Source organism: Chenopodium album, chromosome 18 (genome assembly GCF_948465745.1).
Source record: "Chenopodium album chromosome 18, dcCheAlbu1.1, whole genome shotgun sequence".
Lineage (NCBI taxonomy): Eukaryota > Viridiplantae > Streptophyta > Magnoliopsida > Caryophyllales > Amaranthaceae > Chenopodium > Chenopodium album.
In genome coordinates this window covers 6,259,666-6,280,947 of record NC_137851.1, presented here as the reverse complement: position 1 = coordinate 6,280,947, position 21,282 = coordinate 6,259,666, and the positions used below count along the sequence as shown (strand labels likewise).

Below are 21,282 nucleotides of genomic sequence, written 5' to 3'. Positions count from 1 at the left end.
TATATATATATATATATATATATATATATATATATATATATATATATATATATATATATTTTAAGGGATGCATTATTAGTTTCACTTATATAAAAAATTTTAAAATTGGAAAATGGTGAATTTAAGGGATTTTGTTTATAATTGACTTTTGAAATGATCTTTAAAATTGGAAAATGGTGAATTTAAGGGATTTTGTTTATAATTGACTTTTGAAATGATCAAGCATGGAAAAATTTTATTCTTATGTATTTCTCCATGTACTTCCTTCCTAAATTATAAGTTAGCTTAGGAAGTGTCCATATACACTCATTTACGAAAAAAACTACTTGTACACCAGATGAATAGTGTATATATGATACTTGTACTTCGTATGAGTTAGTTTAATAAGTGCACGTCCATTCGTTATTCATTAGAAAATCAAACAATGATTAAAATAATTACTACTCATCTAATAAATTTCTCAACTATCAAAATTTATTAAGGAGCAGCAAGATATGCCATATCAATTTGCAGGTTGGTATTCATAATGTACAATGTGAAATTTGACACATTTACGAACATTCAAACATAAAGACATATGATGCATACAATAGAGTATTATACAGAAAAATTGATTGAGAAAATGATGAATTTTTTGTATTTTAATCTTCAAGACAATTTCAAGGGGAAACTGTTCGGCTTCAGATCCGACAACCTGTATCCGAGATCCGTGAAGACCCTATCAACCGTAAGCACCTACACAGGAAATAAGGATCAGCTAACCCCGGGTTGAATCCGGGGATAACCACTCCGATGATAAAGTTAAAAAGTGTTTGAGAGAAAGAAGAGATGATATGATGAGAGAAAAATAATAGAGAGAGAGAGAGAGAGAGTAATAAATGCTACCTTTTAATTTGGATAATCCTACCTATTTATAATGACTTCAACTGCGAGGTGGTTGCATGCCATGCAAACCACTTTATGCCAAGTGTCGATTAACCAACGTGACGTGCTGATTTTTAAGAGGTGCCGATATCAATGCCATTATGTGACGTTACCGATATGGGTTTTATCATTATAAATCCGAACCCGTTTAGACTGTAAACGAATAGATATCGGCAATGTACCAGATATCGATATCTCCCCATACAACTAGCCCCCCAAGTGAGGACGTTAGAATAGCTAATGTTCTCACTTATTTGGATTGTCTATGATTGTTTATGAATTGGATAAGGAAGTCTGGGTTATACGTTTCTTGCACTCTATCCGGCACTTTTCACTTGATTTAGGATGTGCACACTTGGTTTTGTTGAAGTGCGATCAAGAGAATTTAGAATTGTTGTTCAGGGGTATAGTATAACGAAAAAACTCCGTTTTCCCCCAAAGTGACCGTAATACCCCCAAATCTCCCTCTACGGAAATACCAGTATAATACGTATAATTATACCGTAGAGATAGACTTGGGCGTATTACTGCCGCGTGATTACGCAAGGCTACTCAAAATACTTAACTCAATAACAAAACTTGCAGCGGAAACTCAACTTTCTTTTATTAATACTTATAAAAATAGTAACATTGTTATGAGTACTCAAAATAAAAACAAGACCAACATTCCTAAACTAGGTGAAGCAAATCTCGGGACTCCCATATGCTCATTCATGACTCCACCTGAAAATAGTCAACACTGCTTACCATTACGGTAAAAGGGCGAACCAAAACAAATAAGAAATACGGATTAGCAAATTATGCTAAGCACGATAAGTGCAAGATAATGTAAACTCAATTTATTTGTAAACATGCTTTTAAAATCAATTCCAATAATTAATCCAATAAATTCTAAACTCATTATTCCAAAACCGATTCCAATGATTCAATATTCAAAATAATAGTTAATAAAACCAATTCCTTCATTAAGAACCAATTTCTTTTAATCCAATTCCTCACCCAAGTGTGCACACCCCCCAATCTAGTCTCCTTATATTACAAGGTTATTCTTGAGGAAAGACCTGATCATACAAAGTCCAAGGCCTTATCAATAAACCAAATCCACATAGTGGGATTACCAACATGCTTATAAATTAGCATTAATAATAATAATTCAATGGTTCAATAAATCCTTTTAATATCCAATAATTCCAATATAATTTAAACTCCTTTTTAATAATTCTACATACTTTCAAAATCAAAACCTTTTAAATAAATACTTGAGGATAAAATCTCATATTAATAACTTTTCAAAATCAATAACTCTTCCTTGAAAAACCTTTTATTTATTTCAACAAACCTTTTAAAATCAAATCCTTTATTTAAACATGATAAGTAATTCAAACCATTCAAAACATGATTTAAAAATCAATCATTCAAAATAATTTTATTAAAATCAATACCTTCAAACATAATTTATTTCAAAATCATAATTCAAATCAATTTAATTCAATCACCAATCAAATCATGTAAAACATGTTAGTCAAACCAATCACTTTCAAAGGTATCTAGCCACCTAAACGTACCTTGATTCCGAATATCAATCAACACTTCGCACTTTCAAAGATCAATCACGAATACACCTTGCAAATAACATAACCATAAGGTTATCACAACATAAACTTAAATATAATGTGCATGGACTATAAACCTCTTTTAAAATAATACTGTTATATAAAATTATAGCTTTGAAATAGGTATTTGTATTTTAGAAAAACTAACTATGAAGAAGATAAAGGAATATGATTAAAGAGAATTAAATTTTCGTTGGAAAGAATAGGCGGAACTTGCAGAGGCTATAACTCCTTCAATATAACTTCGAATTGGGGGATTCTTGAGCCTAAACTTAAGGATTTTTCAAGAGGAACAATCTTTTGTGAAACATCAATACCCCAAAAACTGACCAGAAGTGCCCGAAAACTGGATTCAAAGATAAATGGGATGATTTGTGTAAAAAAAAAAGAGGAGAAGAAAAATATGAAAATGTTTAGGGAAAAGAAGAAGAAGAGAATTGGGTTTTTGGTGTGAAGAATATGAGAGGTATGAAGGGGTATTTATAGGCTCATGAATGAGAGAATTATGGTAGGAGAATGTAGGAAGAATTATGGTAAAAAGAATTAAGGAATTACTTGGAGAAGTGAATAAAGAAATATAAAAACTTTTGATATTAAGGTGATTAAGAATAATAGAATTTAGGAAAGTGTGTTTGTCATGAAAATAATATGACAAAAGATAATACTTGGGGAATAATCAAAGATGAAATAAGGTAGGAAAATAAGATGATCAAATATTTAGTAGATGGGAATTAAAAATTAAGGAAAATTATAGATTTAAGGGAAATAATTAAAAGTACAAATTACCAAAATAAATCACCCATAAATCAACCAAGGTGGCCGAATATTTTGAGCTTCCATAGCTCAAAATTTCGGACCCCTTATGTAGAATTTAGGAAATTATTTTTCTAGATTTAAGGATTAAAATTAATTGTGTAAATAATATCTATTGTATAAAATAATTAATTAAAAAGATACCAATTATTCACTAAATAAATTAACCTAGAAAATCAGATTTTCCACACTAGGAAAATCCAAAATTCTTAGTCAATCATTAGGAATTTTCGGACCTATTAATTAAATAATAAAATATAGTTTTGCTTTAATTAAAATATCTGAAATATATAAATAATCTGATTTTTAAAATAAAAATAAATGGATATTAAATCTTATCCAAAATCCAAAAATAATAATTGAGTTTTTAAAATACTTTTGGCGCCAAAATTCAAATATCATTTTGGCTCCAAAATTCAAATAGTAAAATAAATTACTAAAATACCCTTTTTAAGAGAATACTAATTAATGAATTAATTATAAATACGTTTCAAAAATACGGCGTATTACAGTGACCTTGTTTGCCGACTACATACAAGGTCTACTTAACACAATAAGGGAGCAAAAAAACTCCGTTTTCCCCCCTAAAGTGACCTTGCTTGCCGACTGCAAACAAGGTGTACTTAACAATAATAAAATATTCATATACATTTTTTTTTCTATTGTGTGTCGGTTGCAAACCAGAATACCAATCGTGTAACTAGGTAGGCGGGAAATCTAAAAAGTACCATGATACATCTCAAAAATCTGATACTTAAATTTTGAAATCGCAAAATTACCCCTGCCGTTAAATTCTAGTTAATATCAATCGTCACTTTTTAACCCCTTAAATTCTAGTTAATTTCTTACCTGGTTCTCATTCTTACCCTTTCTGCAAGCAAAATTTAAGCGAATTTGGGAGTGGTTCTTGTCATTCCCTCAACAGGCTCTGTTCTTACGAAGCGGAATCGGATTTCATTTAGGGAATAATTGCATATCTCTGCTCTGAACAAATCGTCTAAGGTATTTACAAATCCTAAGTTTTTATTTTGCATGCTTTCGATTTATTTTTGATTTTAGCTTAGGCTAATGCATTAGATGTCTGATAGTAGTATTGAAGAGGAACAACCTACCCTTAGCACTGTTAAGCGTCGTCTTATCAGGCAATCGCTGGGAAAAGATATCAGCAAACCTAAAGGGACTGCTTCCTCTCTATCTGACAATATTGACGCTCCCTTTCAGCCGCTATTCGCGGAAGAGAAAAAAGAAGCCTTTTTCCGCCATAAAATATTAGTCGACTGCGAGAAAACGGCCCGCCCCACTAATCCCGACCTTCCAGACGATATTGAAGTTCTCGATATTGAGCCAGTTAGCGTTCTATATCATCTGCGCAATTTTGCTGATAAGCCTGTCATTGACAAGTACGGTTACAAACTAGTTATCAGCCTCAGGCTGTTGCCGACAAAGCCGAGCTTGGTAAGAGACTTGGGCAGGCGCAAGTAGTAAGTTCTGACAGCTCTGAGTCTGAGAGTGGCTCAAAATCTCCTGTGCATGACTCTGCTGTTAGGTCTGTGTTAAACGACGAGGACATAGGGGGGGAAGAGGTTAACTAGGAGGAGAACGCTAGTCTTAAAGAGAGATCTGAAATTATTGATATTATGGCTCAGGTTACTCACGAGGAAAGCCTTGACGAGTATAACTCTGAGACTGATGATGCCGATCGTCGCCATCCTCTCAACATTCCGGCCAACAACAAAGTTGCGGAAGACAAAGTTAGTGAAAGTTGGCTGACACTGGCAGAGGAAAAAGATTATTGTCGGCATGCAAAAAGGTTTTACAGATTGTCGGAAGGTTATGAACTCACTCTTCCTTCTTTGTCTTCGACCGTTCTTAATTGTCCGGCCGGACATATCGCCATCTATGCCAAGCATTTTGATTTCGGCATCCGCTTCCCTCTTCACCCCTTCATCGTTAAAATTCTAAGGGGCCGGAATGTCTGCCTTGCCCAACTTACACCCCCTACAATTCGGGCCGTTGTTGCTTTGGTATGGGTTATGCTATATAAGAATTTTTCGCTAACCGTGAACTTATTTAGAAAACTGCTATCCTTAAAGCTTAATGGGCAATCTGAGGGATGGTGGTCATTGTATACGACATCCCATAAATATACCGTCCACCCAAAGGGTTGGTAGGACAAGTTCTTTTTCATGCGCGTTCCTGATGATTTCCCTATCAGGAGAACATTCTTTCGCCTCTACCTCGTTTTGGACACATTGCCGATAGGGAGCTTGGTGAGCAAGAGCATAAAGCTTTTGATTATCTTGACATTGAGAAAATTGATGTTGGGGGTGGTAAAACTCAAATTGTTCCTAAAGTTTGGCTGCTGAATGTGAAGTATATTCTCGGCAATGCTCCATTATCATATGTCGGTCTATGCTAGACCGACCACTATGGTACTTGCCTTCGTATTTTATGACTTTAAACGTGCATACGTACATATTTTATTTACTTGTCTTTATTTTGCTGTTATCTTTATTATATATATTTTTTTTATTCATGGATATGTTACCACTGGATACAGGTGTCGATAAGCTAGATAACAGGGCTTTGGGACTTTCTTCAGACGGCAAGAGAGTTATCAGACGCTGTCCCCAATCACCCACCCAACTACGACACTTTGTTGACCTTTTGCAGCCGTGCTCCTACTCGCAATCCGAAAAGAAGAGCTGAGGAAATGGCGGACGAGAATGTTAGAAGAAACAGATGGCCACGACTTGACGAAGGTGCCGATTTAACTTCTTTATTACTTCTTTGAGTATGGTTTTTATGTTTATACTAACTTGTTTACTTATATTTGGTATGCAGGCCGTTGCTTCTAGGATCGAACTCGTTGAGATGTACCGGTACTATCAAAAGCAGCATCATCTGGGCTCAGCAAGTCGGGAGTCCATGCAATCAGCTCTAAAGAATGCCGAGTTGGCTCTTACCGGTATTAGAGCGGCGAAAGGCAAAGATGATGAGGAGTTGAAAATTTAAGAGAAAGAGCTAAAAAGCTTAAAGGCCTTGAGAAAGAGGTTAATCTTCTTCGCACTTAGTTAGCTGAAAAATGTATGGCTGTTGATTAACTCCCTTCACTGTAGAAAGAGCTTGCCGATGCCAAAGGTACTATTGGAGCACTGGAGGCTAAAGTTCAGGGAATAGAGGCAGAGAAACCTGGCATTCGGATAAGAGCTGTTAATCGGTACCTGAATTCTTCTGAGTTCATAGAGAAACTGCAGGACCGATTTGATGGTGGCTGGACTGCCGATCAAAGATGTGTTGCTGATGTTGCCGGCTGGACCCTAAGGTCGAAGCGGCCTTTATAAACAAAGCCCATGAAAAACCTTCTGGCTCTGAGCAACAACAATTTTCAGACGAGGACATCCTTAACACTGTACCGGCTGAGAATGACATTGTTGCGGATCTCAACATTCTGAACTCTCCCTCGTCGGAACAGAAGGAAGTTCCAGTAGCTTGAAGAGGCGGGCAGTCATCACCGACATCCTCATGTAGCTCTTGTGTGATAGGGCTTTATCTGCTTTGATTTGTAACTTAGAATTTCTGTTTTTTGCAAAACTTATAATTTTTTTGACAATGTTGTTTTATTGGCATATACCCCTTTTTTGTGGTGATTCCTGTCGATTGTCACATCAAATTTAGAAGTTTGTCTAATATTTTCCGTCAACTTATTTTCATGCCACTCATTTAAATTGCCAACTGTTGATTGTTTCTTTCGAGATTTTCTTTTCGTCCTTTGATGCTGTTTTACTTAAGTAATTGCAAAGACACTTTATTATCGGAGTATTGTTATTTTCAATGGTAACATACTGATATGTCTATTTTATATAGTGGTTTACCCCCGACCCTTGGTCATAATTAGGAGTATTTTTGGCTCTTTAGAGCCACTTTTATTACTAATTTGTGCTTTCTAGTGTTTTCGTAGTCTTAGTTATGTTTATAGGAAATTGCACCTTTGGAGCATTTTTCCGGGATTATTTGGAGCAACTAAGATCATTGGAGGAGTACGACCACCTCTCGTAGCCCAAGGCCGGTTGGAGTCATCAAACTGGTGATTGAGGGCTCAACTTTGAAGAAACCGAGACATTTGGTCCGAGTATTCAAGTCCCGAAAAGGAAATCCGGATTGGGCTTAGGATCAAAGCCCAATTGAAGTGCCAAAGCTTGCCCAAGTGGCCTTGCCCAGTCAGGCACCTCGCCCTGAGGCGCGCCCTACCGGACAAGGCGGAAGAGTTAAAGCAGCAGCCCCTGCACACTTTATGAAAAAGGCGAGCCCGGCCGGGCGAGCTGGCGCCCGACCGGGCGCGTGTCTTGGAGCGTATTTCCGGCGAATTTTTACTTATAATTTAATTAGGATCTTTTATGTTTGTATAAATACGTTTTAGTGGCTTTGATACATTTATCTCTCTTTCATTAGTTTAATCTTCTCTTAAGCTTAAACTTCTCTCTTGTTTTCTCTCTCTACAACTCTTGATTTAATTTGATTCATTATTTTCCGTTAAATTTGGTAATAATTTCTTCCCTTTTTATTTCAGTAATTTATTTGCTTTTGTTCATCATGTTTTGCTTAATTGCTTTGATTAGTTTAGATTTAATTATGTGTGAGTAGATTATTTTCTAGGGTTGTGGGGATCCATAAATAATATGAAGGGGTAATTTATTATTGTTGACTGTCAATATTTGATTAATTTCCTATTGATTGATTTAATGCTATACAATTAGATTAGGCCTGGTTTAATTGTATGAGTTTTGCAATATTGATTCGATATTCAAATAGATGAGAATTGATGTTTAGGCTTAGTTTCAATAGGCAGGTTAATTTATAAATGGTTAAGACAAGATTCGAAAGATGCGATTTAATACCGGTAGATTAATTCTGTGATTGTAATACGTAACGAAAGCCCGTTATGATCTAATTAATTAATGCATTGATGATTGATTATTGTGTTTTACCATGGAATATTATTTGTTGGTGAAGCTATACCCTACGCTTTTATTATTTGATTTTCTCCTAAAACTTTAACCATCATAGTTTAGTTCTTTACATACCAATAAATTAGTTACTTAATAATTTAGATTATTTAATTTAATTAGGAATAAATTGATTCGTTTCCCTGTGGTTTGACCCTTCTTCCATATCTGCATATTTAGAGGACTTAGGAATTATTTTTAACTAGGTGATACGACTTTATCCTGTCACATATCGGTCTTTTTGTCTATGCAATTTTACTAATTTTATAACATATCAATGTATGACTATGCGACTGCACCAATTGCTCTCTTGGTACTTTTCATGAGGACCGTTACTTGCGCTTAACTGATTATACTAATATTCCCTGCCCCCTTAGTGTATGCGTCTGGGATACTAGCGCATGCACTAATAGGTCCGTTTACTTGTGGTGGCGTTAAAAAAAAAATTAAAAATAAGTATATGTCTTACTGTTGATTTAGAGTATAGCTTTAGTCACTCAACATTCTACAGTTGAGTACCCCCGTCGGCAATCTTAGTCATGGTTATGCCTTAAGTCGGCATATACCATGACTTGATTTGGCCGGTATTTTACTTTGAACCAACAACCTCACGAGTTAATGATTACAACTGATCAGGCTGTAAGCGCATTAACTTTGTGGAAGTGGTTTTGAGCTGTCCATCCCATTTGGCGATGGTATGCCAAATGGAGGATGCCTAGTCAACACGCATATCAAAAGCTGCATCCATTATCATTATCAGCATCATCTGATAATGATAGGTCAAAAGATTTACATACTACATTAGCTTAAACATAGAATTTTTTTAACACCACTGCATTCCATACATTTTTCAATGGTTTTCCATCCATCGTTTCCAGGTAATACGATCCTTGCATCATCGTTTTCTTGATCCGATATAGGCCTTCCCAGTTTGCCGTTAACTTTCCATCAATGTTTCCCTTCCCTGTGGCATCCGATCTCCTCAATACTGGATCTCCATTGCTCAACGGTCGATGTTTAACCCTTCTGTTATAAGCCCTTGACATTCTGTCTTTGTATGCCGCCGATTTGACTGCTGCTTTTTCACGTAATTCTAGTAGGAAAGCTAGCTGTTGCCGCAATAACATGTCATTTTGTTCTTCATAGTAATGTTGGATTCTGAATGTCGGCAATCCAACTTCTACAGGGACAACTACCTCCGTGCCAAATACGAGGTTCAACGGTGATTCTCTAGTTGCTTCTCTGGTTGTCGTCCGGTTTGCCCACAGTATTTCCGGGATGGGATCTGCCCATAACCCTTAGGCTTCCTCTATCTTTTTCTTGAGTGCTGTTAAAATTTGTTTGTTGGCCGCTTGTGCCTGGCCGTTTGATTGAGGATGGCACACTGCAACATAGGCAAACTTCACTTTGTACATAGTTAAAAGGTCTTTTACCGGCTTGCAGTCGAATTGCGATCCATGGTCAAATACCATTGCCATTGGAAATCCGAACCTAGTGAAGATATTCTTCTAAACAAACTTTTTTACCTATGTCGCCGATATCTTTGTTATCAGTTCCGCTTCTATCCATTTGGTGAAGTAATCTATTCCAACAATCAGGAACTTCCTTCCACCTGTTGCTGACGGAAAGGCCCCACTATATCCATTCCCCATTGCGCGAACGGAAGTGGATTGAGTATCGGCATTAGATCATTTGGCAGTATGTTGATTATTAGTGCATATTTCTGACATTTCTCACACCTTTGTACATAACACGATGCATCTTTGTTCATTGTTGGCCAATAATAACCGCGTTTCATGGCTTCTAACGATAAAGCACGGTTTCCTAGATGATTTCTGCAAGTTCCTTCGTGAAATTTCTTCAATGAGCCTTGCCAATTCAAAGTCCGTGATACACCTATATAGAGGCAGTAAGAAGCCTCTTTTGTAAAATTAGCCGTTATGCATGATGAACCAATTACTATCTTTCTTCAATTTTTGTGACTCCACTTTATCAACTGGCAATGTCCCATACAGAATGTACCCCAAAATGTTGTCATACCATTGACTTCCGATATCCACATACAAAGTCTGCTCCGAAGTATCATCTATATTTTTTTGCTTCAAGATCTCCACCATGACTGTTCTCTCCAGGTCATTGAAACTTGAGCTTGCTAGCCTTGCCAAGGCATCTGCTTGTGTGTTTTGTGCTCTCGGGACTAATTTAACCTCAAAGGATTCCTGCTTAATTGATTGAGCTTCTCCAGGTACTTTTTCATTGCCGGCTCTTTAGCTTCGTAATCTCCTGTGAATTGGCTTGAGACTAATTACGAATCAGTAACCAGAGTCAGGCCCTGTTCTTTTGAGCTTCTGGGCAGAGCATATTGTTATTGTTATTATTATTATTATTATTCTTATTAGTGTTCTTATTATTGTTAGTATTGTTGTTTTATTATTGTTATTGTTGTTATTATTGTTATTATTGTTGTTTTATTGTTATTATTGTTATTATTATTGTTCTTATTATTGTTATTATTGTTGTTTTATTGTTATTATTGTTATAATAATAATAATAATAATAATAATAATAATAATAATAATAATTATATTATTATTATTATTATTATTATTATTATTATTGTTATTGTTATTGTTATTGTTATTGTTATTGTTATTGTTATTGTTATTGTTATTGTTATTGTTATTGTTATTGTTACTGTTACTGTTATTGTTACTGTTACTGTTATTGTTGTTATTGTTATTGTTATTGTTATTATTGTTATTGTTATTATTGTTATTATTATTGTTATTGTTATTGTTATTGTTATTATTGTTATTGTTATTATTGTTATTATTATTGTTATTGTTATTATTATTGTTATTGTTATTATTGTTATTGTTATTATTGTTATTATTATTATTATTATTTATTGTTATTATTTATTGTTATTATTATTTATTGTTATTCTATTGTTATTATTTATTGTTATTATGATTATTTATTTTTATTCTATTGTTATTATTTATTGTTATTATTATTATTTATTGTTATTATTATTATTATTATTATTATTATTATTATTATTATTATTATTATTATTATTTATTGTTATTGTTATTCTTGTTATTTATTGTTATTGTTGTTCTTGTTATTGTTATTGTTCTTGTTCTTATTGTTGTTCTTATTATTCTTACTTATTATTGTTCTTATTCTTATTATTATTATTATTATTGTTATTACTCTTGTTATTATTCTTGTTCTTATTGTTGTTCTTATTGTTCTTATTGTTATTGTTGTTCTTATTGTTCTTATTGTTATTGTTCTTCTTATTGTTCTTATTGTTATTGTTCTTCTTATTGTTGTTATTGTTATTATTGTTGTTATAGTTGTTGTTATTGTTGTTGTTATTGTTGTTGTTATTTTTATTGTTATTGTTGTTATTATTGTTATTGTTGCTATTATTGTTATTATTATTGTTCTTATTGTTGTTGTTGTTCTTGTTGTTGTTATTGTTCTTGTTGTTGTTATTGTTATTGTTATTGTTATTATTATTATTTATGTTGTTGTTGTTGTTGTTATTATTATTATTATTATTATTATTATTTATGTTTTTATTATTGTTATTATTATTTATGCTATTATTATTATTATTATTGTTCTTATTATTGTTGTTGTTCTTGTTGTTGTTATTGTTATTGTTATTATTATTGTATTTATTATTAGTTATGTTGTTATTATTATTATTATTATTATTATTATTATTATTATTATTATTATTTATGTTTTTATTATTGTTGTTATTATTATTGTTGTTATTATTATTTTGTTGTTATTATTATTTTGTTGTTGTTATTCTTATTGTTATTATTCTTATTGTTGTTATTATTATTGTTGTTATTATTCTTATTGTTATTATTATTGTTGTTGTTATTCTTATTGTTATTATTGTTGTTGTTGTTATTATTATTATTATTATTATTATTATTATTATTATTATTATTATTATTATTATTATTATTATTATTATTATTATTATTATTATTATTATTATTATTATTATTATTTTTACTGTTATTGTTATTAGTGTTATTGTTATTACCATTATTATTATTATATCTTAAAAACAAAAGTCATACAACCTATAGTAAATTAGTGGAAAGCCGAGATACAATTTGGGTCCCCACTCCTCTAGCAATAGAAAAGCCTGCCCTAGTGAAGATATGAGTTACAGCACGAGCCCCAATGTCTTACGTCGTCGAGAACCTCTGAATCCGCTTCAGCAACGCAACAACCTCCTTCTCTAATTCTCCAAGCGAAGAAAAGGAGAAGAGAATGAAACCATATCTAATTACCCGACAACGAGCTTCATACTTAACCCGCTTCTGATGAGCCGCATCAGCCACAACCCGTCCAGTAACAAAGTTAGATAGTCTTGTTTGTGTCAAAGGAGAAGACGTTGTGAAGTCGATACATACATCACGACCACGATCCCATGAATAAAGTAACACATCGACAGGTTTGAGGGCCCTGTCATTCCCTCCAGACAACCCTATGTCAACCTCCTTTCTTGCTGAATTCCCAGATCTGTAGCAAATATCAACAAGAGTATCCCGAACAACATTATGCCGATGTTTAATACCTACTATACCAGCACACGACTCTGCATGGTCGTCGAAAATATCCCCAGTAAAAAGCAGAGAACAAGCAAAGCACGACGTCGAGACAGAGAACAATGGAACACCCATCCGATAGCACATCACACATCGGTATGTCTTTGCGTTCATCGTCTGACCCAACCCAGAAATAGGGACTGCTCGCAGCCAAGCAGAGGTGTGATCTCCCTGATGCGACTTCCACAATGCCAACTAACGAGGAGACAAAGAAAAGGCGGATTCTGCAGAAACGGTAACCTTTGTGAAATATATATCTACCAATTTCTTCATGCGTTTAGGGGAAACGACCTCACAAGGATTACCTAAAATGTCAGACTCCACCGTTCCATTAAACAGACTCAACGCATCCTCAAAGGCTTGACCAAGACCGACAATACCAGTACGATGCAGAAGCTTCGTCTGCAACCCAGTATACTGCAACCTAGAAGCAAGAAAAGCGTAATGACGTACATCACCTGCTGAATAAACACCAAGCCCTCTAAACTCAAATGGTAAGGTGGCAAGCTGCCACTGCCAATCACCAAACCCAGGCCCTGAAGCAGTGACAATACGCTCAAAGGAAGATCGAAGAGCCTCGTCAAATACGCGTTGAGCCGCCTCGAAAGCATTTTGAGGACAAGTACGCAAGGCAAAGTAAAGTTTAGAAACTCCAATACATGCCTTAAGTAACAATAGCTCACACTGAGGATCATCCAGCATAGCAACCTTATCCATAAGCGCAATGGTCTTGGTCACCCTCTGCATCACAAGCTCGCCACTAAACCTGGAATCAGAACTAACGGGTCCACCAAGTAGCTTAACACCATGAAAAGGTCGAGCAATAGAATGGGGAAAGACATCCACAAGCCTGCTTCGAGGGTCTTCTGTAGGCCAGAAAACTTCAGTTTTTTCTACAACCGAAAATGAGGCCCTTCCTCCATAAACAACTGCAGAACCTTCCCTACCACCAAAGTGTCGCCATAATAGTGCCGTCATCCAAATACCACGGCTGAAGACATACCTCAAAAGCATATCTGATTTTACACACAAGAGGTTGTAAAACCAAAGAAAAAAGGAGAGGACCAAGGGGATCACCCTGCTGCACCCCCTGAGATCACCATAAGGTGTGGTCCCCATAATACAATCTGGCTAGATTAGAATAGTAGAATTCAACCCACCGTGAAATACCCGGACAACGACGACAGACTTCACGTAACATGACTGCATGATTAACTAGATTGAAGGCATTTCAAAAATCCACCAACAACATTGAAAGATCAACGTTAGAACCACAATCTTCAATCAACCGATTCACAGCATGAAGAATTGCCTCACCACCTAAGGAAACCCCAACACAAATTGAAGACCATCAAAGTAACAGCCCAAAGACTGGCCAACCATAACAGCACCGACCTTCGAAACCAATCGCCGCCAAACAGTACCCACAGCTATAGGACGGATACCACCACCGGGCTTGACAAGTGGTGTAAGAGGAGCACTAGCAATATACTCTCCTAGCTCCATAGGACATCTGCCAGCAAGAAAGAGATTAACCACTCCGGAAATAGAGTCAACCAACTCATCTGAGACAGCCACAGCAGCACCACTCAAGCAATCCATAAGGTGTTGAACACGTAAACCGTCCCTACCATAAGAATTGCCACGTGGAAAACTCATAATTCGATCCAAAACAACAGCAGGAGAAGCAATGAGATGAAGTTGATCAACAAGTATATCAGCAGGCAAGGAAGGAGCTGGAGAAGTAGGGTATTTAGTCCGTAAATCCATGAGAGTGGCCTCATTGTAAGGAGCAACACCTGAAGAAGAAAGCAACAGTGGGACCACAATAAGAGAAGTTTTAGTAAGACCACTACCACTTCCATCTTGACAGCCACTAAGACCCACAAAGGGACAATGAAACTTCAAATTGGCTGCCGCCATAGCTACACATAACACCAAACTACAACATAAACCACCCGCATGAAACCCCAAAAAAACCAAGGCATAACAACCAGCAAACTGCCCAAAGGCTAACACACCCAATTGCACCAAAAATACACCCAATACTGCACCAAAAACCTTGATAAACGGCAGAAGTATACGCTTGAAAAACACCCCTAATATACGTCTAAAGCTGACACACAACGACGCCGAAGACACCAGAAAAAAGTGGCTGAAAAATAACACAAACGTGATCAGAAATGTTACCTCACCGTAGCCCAAAATTTTGCTGCTGAACCTCGAGATACTAAACGGAACACTGGCAGAAAACCGACCATGAAACAACTTGAAAACCCAACCAGAAAATTGCGCAAAAAACCACCAGAATAGCGCTTGAAATGCGGACTGAAAACAGCACGATACACACCTAAAACAGCCCGGAACACAACCCCAAAACGCTTGAAAACAACCAAAAAAGCGAAGCCAATATGACCTGATAAACCGTCACCGAAAAACAATCTCAAAAAGGTCTGAAAAACGCCTTAAATACGCCCGCCAAGACTACACCTAATAACCCCGAACCCACCTGAATTCCGCCCGAAAACTGCACCAAAACACCTGAAAAACACCTGAATGCACAACCACCGAGTACCTGTTCGAGTCGGAAAAGCTGCCCTAAATGCTAGAAAAATGACGTGGAAACCTATCCAACCCTGCCCTAGTCGCCCAAACGGGAGAGAAAATTTCAAACTATAATAAATTATTATTATTATTATTAATACTACTACTACTACCACTACTACTACTACCACTACTACTACTACTACTACTACTACTACTACTATTAATATTATCGCATTATTATTATAACCATTAAATATTATTATTAAATATTAAATATTATTATTATTATTATTTTATTATTATTAAAAATTAATAATTATTATTTTTATTATTAACATTAAAAATATTAACTATTTATTATAATTATTATTAAATATTTATTATTATTATAATTATTAAATATTAATTATTTATTATTATTATTATATTATTAAATATTAATTTTTAATAATATTATTATTATTAAATGTTAATTATTTATTATTATTATTAAATATTAATTTATTATTATTATTATTATTAATTTTTAATTATTTATTATTATTATTAAATATTAATTATTATTATTATAATAATTTAATATTAAATATTATTTTTAAGCATGGCAGAGCAAAGCAGATTGAAGCAAAGCAGAGTAGAGCAGAGTAGATTTTAGCAGAGCAGCTCTAAAGAACAGGGCCTAAGCCTTCTAGCCTCGTCCACTATTGATAGTTGAACGCTTACGATTACAGCTTCATATTCAGCCTCATTATTTGTTGCTTTAAACTTGAACTTCAGAGCGTACTCAAATATGTTTCCATCTGGCGATGTGATCACTATTCCGGCACCTGACTCACTTGTAGTAGCGGAGCCATCAACTGCTGCCTGCCAAATCCCTACTTCTTCTTACTCATCACTGTAAGAGGTTTCGATAATGAAGTCCGATAGAGCCTGTGCCTTTATGGATACCCTCGGTTTGTAATCTAACTCATACTCGAACAGCTCAACAACCCATTTTAGCAGCCTACCTGAAGTATCCATCTTGCGGAGTGATTTTTCAAGTGGGTGATTTGTCAACAAGTATTGCATGAGCGTCAAAGTAGGGCTGCAACTTTTTCGCCGCAACAACAACAGCGAATGCCATCTTCTCAATCACCGGACATCTCTGTTCTGCTACATTTAGAACATGACTTACGAAGTAAATCGGTATTTGTTGCTTCTTCCTTTCAACCAACAACACTGCTGCCACCGTTTTGGGAGAAGCCGAAATATACAATTGTAACGGCTCTCTGCGCTCTGGCCTTGCCACCGTTAGCAACGATATTAGATGATTTCTCCCCACCTCTAGAGCGTCTGCTTGATCCTTTCCCCATTCAAATGTCTTATTTTGCTACAACGTCACAAAGAAAGGGAAGGCTTCTCTGCCGACTTGCTGATGAACCGAGTTAAGGCCGCCATCCTTCCTATGAGCCTTTGTATATCACGAATGGTTTTCGGCTGCTTCATTTCAAGTATCGCGTTTACTTTGTAAGGGTTTGCATCAATACCCAGTTCACTCACCATGAATCCCAAAAATTTTCCCGACCGAACTCCAAACACACACTTCTCTAGGATCAGCTTCATCTAATACCGTCGTAAAGTATCAAAGGTTTCTCTCAAATCTGCAATGTGATCTTTTTTAGCTCTGTTTTTCACTATGGTGTCATCTACATACACTTCTACATTCCGGCCTTTCTGCTTTTCAAATATTTTATCAACCAACTTCTGCTAAGTTGCTCCTGCATTTTTCACGCCGAATGACATTGCTCTATAACAGTAAACCCCAGCATCTGTTATAAACGTCGTTTTGGCCCAATCTGACTTATCAAGACTGACCTGATGATAACCTGAAAACGCATCCAAGAAGCTAAGAATTGCATGACCTGAAGTGGAATCTACCAGTCTATCTATCCGGGGCAGAGGATATCAGTCTTTGGGGCAGGCTTTATTCAAATTCGTGAAGTCTACACACATCCTCCATTTTCCAGTCGGCTTTCTCACCATAACTACATTAGCCAGCCATTCGGGGTACGTACATGGCTCTATGAACCCAGCCGCTAGGAGTTTATTAACCTCGACTTGTATTACTTTAATTTTCTTTGTTAAGAAATTTCTCTTTTTTAGTCTTATCGGTCTGAGTTTTCTATCAACATTCAACTTGTGCACCATCACATTAGGGTGTATCCCCGTGTAGGGAATATTTCAAGCCATTAACCCAAACTTGAACCCCACTGTGATCATACACTTAAGCATGGTGGCGTCCAAAGGGAAGGAAGCTAGAGCAAAAGAGTCGCCAACAAGTTTTAGGAACTTGTAAACCGTTCACAAGGTGAAGATTACACCCATTAACGATCCAAGAGAGATCGTCAACTCCAAAAGGTCTTGAACCAAATAGGGTTCGGGGATGAAGGTACAAATCCAACCTAAAAGAGATTGAACCTGCCCTAAATAGGCCTCTACTTTATTCTTCTCGTATTCATGTGCGCTTTCTGACTAACATGCAAACAATAGGTTAACCCTAAACCTGTTTAGCTATGTTGGTTGAACTTAATGCACAGATAAATCTATTATTGGCGATCACTTGAATTATATTCATATTATCCCTAAACAAGATTATTAATTATCTTATTAAGCGTGATTACAAGTACAAATTTCCTTTAATCCTGCATAAAAGGCGTGATCAAGCAATAACAATAATCATCAAGCAACATAATAATCATAATAATCATAACAACAATAATTATAACAATAATAATCATGTTAAAGCATAATAATAGCAAGATCCTAGGCATGATACTAACAAGATTAATAACAAATCATAGCATGTCACTAAGCATTAAAGATCAAAGCTTTAAACCTAACATGGTACTAACATGATATTAGAAAAGAGTAAAAGGCACCCTAAACATGATACTAGAAAGCAACAGAAATATCCTAACATGATACTAGGAATTAAACAAATTTAAACATGCTTTCCACAAGAATAGAGCAACAAGATTACATACTTTGATGCCTCGTACCTCTTTCTAATAACAAAATACACGCGTTAGTAACTTCAAGGAAAACATAAAATCAAACAATCAAATCAAATAATTGAAATAGAGATTTGGGACCAAACCCTCAGAAATTATAACCTTTCACGTCTAGGGCGAAAGCAAATTCGAACTTGGCTAGGTGTATCTAGATCTCGTGAATGCGGAATTTTGTTTGTGAAAAGCTAAAGAGATGAGAGCATAGAGAAATAGGTGATTGATGATGAGAATTGATGGATGTGGATAATGATTGTGGATTGTTGATGATTGATGATTGTAGATGATTAAAAACAGAGGTTCAGGACCCTATTTATAAGAAAACAGTCCGGAAATAGGTAGAATTTGATAAGGAATAAAACTCCACTCTGTCGCCGCAAAACCGACTTTGTCGCCAGGTGACAGGCTCTATCGCGTGGCGACAGCCTGGACTCCTACGCGCTTTCAAACACGGAGTCCACTTATCAATCAAAATTGACTTGTAAAGTCTATATGAAAATCGAAATCGTATTTTTCATAAAATAATATTTTATTCCAAATAAAACTTATCAAAATCAAATTATTAATTCTAATCTTATTAGGATTAAAGAGAACCTTCTAGAGAATTCTAAAAGACTATAATTAATTCTAATAACTTTAGGAATAATAGTTAACATTGGGCCCTCCCCTAGATCATTGGGCCGCATGTAAAGATCAAACCGAGCCCAGTTTAGTATTTTGGCCATAACTTCCTCATTATTCATCGGAATTGGGCTTATAATATATCGTTGGAAAGCTCTTTGCAAGCCCCATCCAACTACACTATTATTGGACCCTTGTCGTGGACTAAACTAAATTGGATTGGCTATTTTCATAAAATAGAGTTGTTTTTGAAAACAGAAAGAAAGAATTTTTAATAAAAACTAACCGCAACACGTGACCTTTCACACTTTCACCTCGTTCGATTATCATTCGACGCAAAAGGTATTCATCACTGGGTTTGGTTTTGGGGAGACACATTTGGGTGTCTACACCCTGACATTTCATCTGCTGAGAAAGCAAAAAACATCTGCATTCTCCCCTAACAAACTGATCAAATTGCAACTCATTTCCGAATCCTTGTCTACACCAACTTTCACCGTCCGGCTAGGATCAACTGGCCGAAGTTCAACCTGCACCGTTTCTCCTCCCGGTGCCGACCGTGGTACTGTTACCGACCTTGTATCAAAGTTTGCCATTGATAAATCTCGCACTGACGGCTCTTGGTCCCTTTTTAGGCTATTCACAACTGGACTTTCTTGCACTGGATTCTTTAAAGCGGTCACATAACAGGAATTTGCCATTACCTGCCCTCCATGCACTTTCTCCACTTTCCCCAGATTCGACTCATACGCAATGGTGAGATGATAGGTTGACACCACTACCTGCACATCATGTATTATCGGTCTTCCGAGGATTGTATTATACGTCGATGGTACATCTACTACAAGGAATTCTGCCATCACATCCTTTGCAGCTGCACCATCACCAAATCTGACTGGCAAGAAAATGCTGTCTTCTAGCCTCACCGTTGAGTTATTAAACCCAATCACCGGGTAAGATACTTGTGTCAAATATTGCCAGCCTATCATCATCTCTTTGAATGCCTGCATAAATAGGACGTTTGTTGAATTGCCTCCATCCACCAAGACTCACTTGATGTCAGCTTCGTTAATTGTTGTTATCAACACTAAGGGATCGTCATGAGGGAATATGATTCCCCTAGCATCCTCTCTTGTAAACACCACATCAGGTATGTCTGCCGGTCGAGGACGACTGTCGGCATCTAACGCATTCACTATGTGGCGGTGCTCCGACAAATGCTTTCGTGCTCCACTTATTGTCCTTCCATGAACTGGCCCACCAGTTATCACATCAATTTTCTTCCTTATCGACAATGGTGGTTGCCCACCGTCTCCCTGCCGGCTTATCTGAACCTGTTGCCTTTCGAGCCTTAATTCCTGTTGTTGTCGCTCTATCTGCCGATAAGACGGCTGCAGTTGAGTTTCTCCTAAGTGTAGACGGTATTGGGTTAAGTGCCCTTTTCTTATCAGCTCCTCAATATTATCCTTCAGCTGCGAACATTTCTCGGTATAATGTCTAACGTCACGGTGGAACATGCAGTACTTCTTTACGTCTCTCCCCTTGGCTTTCATCGGTTCCAGCCTCGTCCAACCCCCGTTATTTTGATTTACAGAGTAGATTTCAGCCCTCGGCGTATTCAGCGGAGTGTAGTTATTGTATCGGGCCGGCGCTCTAGCTCCTCTAGGCTCTTGCCGACCTCCTCCTCCCCTTATCGGGGACTAGGCTTTCGGCTTTCCACTGCTCGAGGTTGTTCCTTCAGAAAAATGTTGTGCTTTCTCTGTTGGAGCAGCTCTACTACTTATCTTCATCAACTCTTCTCTTTTAATGTAGCCATGAGCCTTGTTAAAGGCCGCTGCCAATGTCGGCAGATTCTTCGTTGTCAAGTACCGTTTGAACTCTGAGTCATTCAAGCCATTCATCAATACCATAACCGCTATCTCCTGCTGCAACTTCGGTATGGTATTGGCCTCGTTGTTGAACCTTCTAAGGTAATCTATTAGAGACTCATCCAGATTCTGCCATATCGCCATCAGTTTCCCCGAAATTCTCTGCCTAACACTATTACTGATGTACTGCCCCA

At 36.3% G+C, this 21,282-nt stretch overlaps 2 protein-coding genes across 2 annotated transcripts; both read right to left on the bottom strand.

Moving 5' to 3' along the window:
* Positions 1-17,298: 17,298 nt before the first annotated feature.
* LOC145591658 (uncharacterized) lies at positions 17,299-20,230 on the bottom strand. Its single transcript, XM_081648170.1, has 2 exons — positions 19,669-20,230; positions 17,299-17,417 (listed from the first exon to the last, which is right to left on the bottom strand). Exons 1-2 carry the CDS (start codon positions 20,228-20,230, stop codon positions 17,299-17,301), a joined length of 681 nt encoding a protein of 226 aa, XP_081504296.1.
* A 39-nt stretch (positions 20,231-20,269) lies between these two features.
* LOC145591657 (uncharacterized) lies at positions 20,270-20,773 on the bottom strand. Its single transcript, XM_081648169.1, has one exon. It carries the CDS (start codon positions 20,771-20,773, stop codon positions 20,270-20,272), a length of 504 nt encoding a protein of 167 aa, XP_081504295.1.
* Positions 20,774-21,282: the final 509 nt, after the last annotated feature.

Excerpts from the sequence above, each read along its gene's own strand:
- LOC145591658 (XM_081648170.1), bottom strand. The coding sequence starts at position 20,230 with ATGCAGGCATTCAAAGAGATGATGATAGGCTGGCAATATTTGACACAA. Across the intron at positions 17,418-19,668 it reads AATGAGTTGCAATTTGATCA|GTTATCATCAGGTCAGTCTT; the intron begins GTTTGTTAGGGG and ends ATGCGTTTTCAG.
- LOC145591657 (XM_081648169.1), bottom strand. The coding sequence starts at position 20,773 with ATGAAAGCCAAGGGGAGAGACGTAAAGAAGTACTGCATGTTCCACCGT.